Genomic DNA, 7,029 nt, shown 5'->3' on the forward strand with positions numbered 1-7,029 from the left:
CCCATCATGCTCAACCACCTGATCAACAGCTCAGCGGGTTTTGGATGGGCAGTGAGGTATTTGTGTCGTTTGCTCCTCACGTGTACCGGCTTACTGATATACAACATTAGAGCCTATGGGTTCATATCGCTGCTCCTCTTGTCACTTTCTTTCCTCTCCATGAAGACAAGACTCCCCAGCCGCAGAGAAAGACCTGATGCTCCCCCAATTGTAGTCAAACCCTTGCTTATCGATGTTCCGTACATGATTTGTGTAGCTGGGTACATCCATCCGCTATCCTCTAATTAGGCAGATAACGACATCCGTTGTCTTCATTTGCAGGGCGTTCTTTACATTCTGGGGTCTTTTCTTCCCGTGTATGCCCTGTCTCATCGCAGGTTCGATTGTTTGAACTCACCGCGCAATCACGCATCGCAGTCTTCTATCTCCAGCTTTACGGTTCCTTGCATGGAGTATCTCATAGCTTCACGATCTACATAGTACGTCGTCGAACCATTTTCCTGATTTGTCTCAAGAGGCTTACACTTGCTAGATCCCCATCCTCAACGGTGCTTCGTTGTTTGGTCGAACAATACCCAACTTCCTCGCCGACTACTATGGCCGCTTCAATGGTACGCCTTTGCAATTACGCTGCTGTAGATTGATCCCAGATGGATGTAGATGTTAACGTTCGAGATACGGAACAGTGATCATCCCGATGACCACGATTGCTGGCCTCCTGATGTTTGCCATGTTTGGCGCGAAGACGGAGCACGGCATCGTTGCGTTCGCCATCCTGTATGGGTTCTTCTCCGGGTGCTGTATGTCCACGTCCCAATACACTATCGCCATATGCCGCATATACATGCTCACATACGTGCTCACATCCATTCAACAGTCCTTTCCATGGCGGCACCAATGCTCACTGTATTTGCGAAGAGCGTTGATGAGGTGGGGTACGCATCCCGTCTTCCCCCTCTTTTGCTAGAGCCATATGTGACTCACGACACGCGCTCGGACCTCTCTAGCATCCGCATCGGATTCGCCTGCTTCATTTTCAGCTTTGCCCTCCTCACCGGAAACCCAATATCGGGTGCGCTCTTGCGTGCGCCCGAATATCTGTGGAGTCACGCAATCATATTCAATGCGGTACGTACTTCAAAACCCGTCGTCCTCGAGATTAGTTGCCGAACGCTGTTGCAGGTTATGGTCCTGTTTGGATGTTTCTTGTTGACGGTGTCTCGAGCGATGGTGGCCAAAGCGAAGGGCACACAATGGGTTTAGCGTTTGCTCGGACTCATTTGGTCGTGATTCTTGACTTGGATCTTTCATTGCATGTGGTTGCGGCGCAACTGTGTTTGTCACGAGTTCACACTGAGGACGTGGACTTGATGTTTTTCCTGCCTAGAATGCGCATTCGGCATAGACTTCTCGATCACGCCCGTCAGACCCGAGATACGACATTCCTGTGACTACTGGGGATTGTGAGCTTTCAGCCCTGCATGAGTTACGCTCCCACCATGTATTGGATTGTCGGACGTCGTCGCTCAACTAAGCATAGTTCGACCAAAGCACGAGGAGACACTTGAGCTTCATTACTGATCGTGGAGCACTTTTGAATCAGCCAACAGAAGGATCTCCTTTCCTACTTATATGTCTATTGACCCTCAGGAGAGGCTGTGCCGATCGCGAGTGAGAAATGATGGGCAACTGACGACGAGATGCATGGCGCAGGGCGCAGGGCATCAGCCATTCGCAACTATGACATAGTGAAAACGAGTCACCCCTAGCAAAAACACTGGTAGGGAGGACAGGCAGTACTCAAATCATTCCAACCCAAGCCGTACATGCAAATGCGACACCGTAACCGTGAATGCCCCAGCAAGACAAACACGCCAGTGGTTCGCTTGTTACCCTTCGACGAGCCCGGGCGCATGCGCCACGGTCCCTCCCTGATGTCTCTAGGAAGACCATGGCATCGCACATCTTCAGCCTCTTTGCTCCGTGTGCTGGTAATCGCTGGTCAACATCACCTAGGCACTACGTATGGATCGTTGCGCCCAGGCAAACTTCGAGGTGTAGTGAACGCATCATGCGTCCGGAGGGTTTGTCCCTTTGTACGTGTCGGACACCTCATCCCTGCTGCCCTCGGAATAGCTAGAGCCCATCAAGTATACCCGTGACGCCGCGCGGTACTTGAGAGACGTGCAAGGTTGCCGCCATCAACACGATAGCAGTCATCTCGCGCGACAAGCGGTCGATCCGACGCTGCACCACACGGTAGAACTCCTGCTGGACGGGTCGCAGGAAGGCGACGCGCATGGGCTCGTAGGTGGTTGCAGACGATATAGGCGATCTTGCCCTCGCGCGATTGCGAGTTCATGTAGTACATACTGAGGCCAGGTTTACCAGCAGTGAAACAAGGAAAGAACAAGGAAAGCTTGATTCGCCCGCCACGTACTACAGCAAAGACAAGAAGTCGTACAAACGTGGAGCCGGACTGGGACGACTGTAGCGTCCCATGGGACGGTCCCGTCGCCCTCATAGCGCTCCCTGTGTTCGTCAAGACAGCAAACTCGTGATCCTGGACGAAGCGGGTATCAGTCTCCACGGCCTTATCGAGTATTCTCCTACATCACCTCCACACGTACAGGAGACAAGGCAGAGATTGTGTCCCGCGGGTTGGTACGAGAGGCACAAGCACAGTGATCAGGCAATGCACGGCCGCTAGGTGGAGCATGGCACAAGGTGCAGTTCACGTCGACAAGGATAGAGCGAAGACAGAGTACATACCAGCATGAGGGCCCAAAGCCGCGTGGTATCCAAAGGCGTCGCCGCCATAGCCCTGACTCCGGGGTCTGGTCATACTGACGAAAGGAGCACCATAGGGGGATAGGAGGGACATATGTAAACTGTTCAGGGAGCGTACCAGTAGCTTGTTGATCAACCGATGTGCTACAAATTGCGCCTGATACGTATTGCGCCTGAAGCAGTCAAGTACTGAGGCGGATCTGGAAGCAAACAAGCAAAGGAGAAGCCACGAGACAGGAAATCGTTCGGCGGGATGCACGCGAAGGCGCTGTGACCTTTCGATGTATCGTTCGGTGTGAGTGACGTAGAACGAAGGCGGTAGTGCCGAAGATATAGAGGCAGTCAAGCGAAGCAGCCGGTAGCGGTAGGTCAAGGGAGCTGGAATAGCACGCTCCTCTTGCCCCATATAAGGCCAGTCGGCCGGTACTTGCGGGCTCGCGTCCGTCGGGCAATAAGACGAGAAAGACAAAAGAGACCAGCAGCATCGGACCGACTCGCGCCAAAGTGTGCGGACTCGCACCGTGGGAAGTGTCGCAAACATAGGCACCTGATAACATGTTGACCCGATACGGTGTCGCCCAGAGCGCCCGGGCAGACATCATCCTCTCCATCAGCAAATGAACGAAACAGATGGTCAGTGACGTCCAGGTTTCGCCAGTCTGACCAGATTGACAGGGTATGAGCAAGGGATGGGAAACCCGTACCAAATCCGCCAGATATGGTGTGCAATGGCCAGACCTTGCAGGGCGCCTGGACATTGATAACCATTTCTCGCTGAGCATCTGGACATCAGCTACCATACTGTAGGGGAACTAAGACCAATGATGTACACGATTGGCTCAGCCGATTAGCATACATGGTCAATCTTAGGTGCAACTTCTACCATGGATGCCCAAGCTTGCGCTCCGAAACGGTCGTTGGTCGACAAATCTTAAAATAATCCAATTTTGTATTTACAATAATCAATTATGATCGAGCACGGACTAAGTACTATATGTACACGGAAGAAGGGGGCCATAAAAACACTTACTACTCGCGAAATCGGGCGGGGTTAGGGTTAGTAGCGCTAGAGCTTGTGAGTAACAATGTCCAAGCCAAAGCGACTCACTGAGGAACATGAGGGACTTACACATCGGCTGAGGCCAAGAAGCAGCACTAGACTCACCATCAAGTTACCGAGGGAATCTTTGAGCATCAAGAAAAGCAGACGCCCCTGGGTATGCAATCCACCTTCAATGTCCTCGCCATAGACACACCCTGCAGAAGTACAAAAAATGAAGTCACAGAAAGGGAAAGAGCAAGACAGAAGGTGGGTGTGGCCAAGTTGGTTATAGAGGACGCGGATGGCAGCGGCGGTGGATTGCTAGCAGCCGCATCAGATGTCGGCGGCGACACAGCTGGTCCGGACAAGGTTGTAGACGGACATGTCGATGTCGAAAACGAGCTACCTACTTCTTGAGACCGTCGGGGATGACACCCAGTGAGAACTTACATGGGCTCAGCTGTATAAGGTCGATTTGTAATGTATGAAGTCGGAAAACCCGACCAAACCCATAATTTGGCAGTACACCCGACTTTGGCTGTATGTCGTTGTATAAACTCGGGTGGTCGTCCGATACCAACCAAACGCCGTTGGGCTGGGTCGGGTGCGGCCGTTTTCATTGGGTTAGGCGTGGTTACTGTCGAGACCCTTTGTATCAGAACATTTTCGCATGTTTGTATTCTATTGTATGTTGTTGTAAAGCTACACGGTGGAATACAGCTACATTCAGGCATCATTGAATATAGGGGGAGAAGACTAGATGCCGTTGGATCACGTCAGGACCAGCCTGTGGTGCCAATGGGGCGCGCATGCAGTGGCGTCAATCTCACCTGCAAGGGAGATCAACAGATGAGTGTGATGTCTAAGCCTCCTAACAACCACTTGAATGGGCCCGTCGTCAACACTGTCAGGATTCAAACTGCGAACAGATCAGTACTATTCGGCAATGGGACTCAATAGTGGTGCTAGACACATACTGTCTACAACGCAGGGGACCCGTCTGAGCATCTGTCGAAAAGGTGAGTAAAGGAAGTCGATACATGTGATCGAACACACCTGGTGCTCAGCATGACTCACAAACTTACAGTGGGCCTCGAAGGTTTCCTGCGTTCCCCTGGTCTCCATGCACCATTTCCATGCATGTATCCACCTGCAACAGAAATGTGAATCAGGCACTCAAGGAAGTCAGTGAGTGAATGAGGGAGTAGTGCATGCTTGGCACCTTGCAGATCAGCTGGGGAGGCCATTGCGAGGTCTTGCGAGGCGCACATGTTTTTGTCGCTGTTGTCTGCTACGCTTGTCGAGAGACTGTATCGAGGGAAACGTACCTGTGGAAGCGACATAGAGGCAGACAGCTTGCGAACGAGGGGATAGAGATGGTAGACGTGGTGGATTAAGAGACGGAATGTACATCGAGCGAATTCAAACATCAGCGCCTAAAGTGCATAACATCATATTCTCATCGAGGAGGGAGAGATCAATGTCAAGAAGAGGTGAAGAATGCGAAACGGGAGTGGGATAACACTTACTGAGAACTTAAGGAGTGATCAAAATGAGGAAAAGGGGGGGAACAAGACAATGCAAATGTGCAGATGTTGGTAAGCGTACTGAAGGGCTCCTCCTCACGTCAAACACCCTGTTGCGTCCAGAGCTCCTCGCCCTTGCCCTCATGCTCTACTCCTTGAGTCCAGGGACAAATGGAAAATGTGGAATGATTGGGGGTGGTGAGCACAACAACAATAACGGGGGGACAGTGGAGCGAGATCTGGTTTGGAGGATTGTCAAAGTCTGCGGGCTTGGCAAACAATGACATGAGGGTGGCTCGCCTAAAGGGCACGCGTGCTAGTGCATTAGCACAAGGTAATGTATCACATAGGTCTTAGAGACATGTTAGAGACAAGCTTGAGAGATACGTCGACGTCACCGGCGTAAGAACATGCATGTCCGATCCAGTCACTGTAAGGTCAATTGGAGACACAAATTGAGCGCCTAAAATGGTCCGCCCAATCTGAATCGAGGCTTCCCGACCTCAACCACTCTTACACGAATTTTGCCAATGTAAAACAACTGAACCCATGTAGGTTCTCACTGGGGATGACAAGGGAGTTGTAGCGGAGGTAGATGTCGCCCCAGAGTGTGAACACGAATTTGCGGTGGGTGGAGAGCTTCATGGGTGTGTGCTCGCGGTTGAGCCAGTTGAAGATGGTCTTGAAGGGGTACAGTAGTCAAGAGGTAGAGGGTTTGAGGAGCGACAGTTCAGGGCAGGTTGGCAGAATTGTAGGCTGTGCGTCATCTGTCACGGACGTTGGACAGACACCCCTTTTTGCCGCCCATTCCCTTCCCTTTGATGCCCACCTTCCATTTCCAGACCGTTTCCTTTCCTAGCTCATCCCAGTTTGGACACTGTAGATACGTTCCCACAGCCGCATGCTACGTTCCTGTGATCGCCATGCCCTTGCCTTTTCTTTCTCGCCCTTTGTTCTCCCTTTGTCATCTTCACTGTCTCGCTCTCGCGCCTTGTCCTTGGTTGCTAAGCAGCCCCTCTAGTATATAAGGACCCCCCTAGGCACTCCCTAGTCCCCATCTCGACCTCTTGGTCATTGGGACTAGGTGAGTGACCATAGTGTTGTATCTCTCTTTGATTGCTAATGTATAACTTGGTCATTGGGACTAGTCTGTCGCTATCTGCGTGAAGACTAGCTTCGTAGGTCTTGTGCCTTCGTGCCGGCCTCTGCTCTGCCCCGTCGAGTTTCTTGTTGCGTTTATCCCTCTCCTCCTCTCTATCTCTTCCCTTTCGGCTCCTTGCCGCTCGCCTACGGGGTCGTCGCCAAACGTCGACCCGAGTCTACGCGCCTAGTCGCCATGACATTAGGTCGAGATCTCTCCCCCGGTGCTGACGCTCTGAACAAGAGTGTCCCCGCCGCCGCTACATTGTCTCCCCCACCCTGGACTGCACCGGCAGACTTCACGCGTGGGACACCGACAACCAAGAGTACTGCCACCGACGAAAGGACCTAGACGACGGACTCTGGTACTGGGAACCGTGTGAGCAAAACCCCTGCCCGAACCGTCATCACCGTCCTACTCGGATCAACTGGAACACCTTTGCGAACGAGTTCATCCCAGTCCCGGACTCCCCCGTTGCTGAGTCACCTACGACTCGATCCCCCATCCCCGGTACCCCGACCGACGAGCTC

The 7,029-nt window shown here is 52.3% G+C and overlaps 1 protein-coding gene across 1 annotated transcript in view; it reads left to right on the forward strand.

Moving 5' to 3' along the window:
* The window catches only part of DICSQDRAFT_171292 (uncharacterized protein), a gene marked incomplete at both ends in the record, with an annotated part of 2,900 nt that extends 1,637 nt beyond the window's left edge, over window positions 1-1,263 (forward strand). The window contains 5 exons of the mRNA XM_007366950.1: window positions 418-479; window positions 533-611; window positions 687-800; window positions 878-1,128; window positions 1,183-1,263. Of these exons, the coding sequence (XP_007367012.1) occupies window positions 418-479; window positions 533-611; window positions 687-800; window positions 878-1,128; window positions 1,183-1,263 (587 nt within the window). The remainder of the gene's footprint in view (window positions 1-417; window positions 480-532; window positions 612-686; window positions 801-877; window positions 1,129-1,182) is intronic.
* Between the last annotated feature and the right edge of the window lie 5,766 nt (window positions 1,264-7,029).

This window comes from Dichomitus squalens, assembly GCF_000275845.1.
Source record: "Dichomitus squalens LYAD-421 SS1 unplaced genomic scaffold DICSQscaffold_21, whole genome shotgun sequence".
NCBI classification, from domain to species: Eukaryota; Fungi; Basidiomycota; class Agaricomycetes; order Polyporales; family Polyporaceae; genus Dichomitus; species Dichomitus squalens.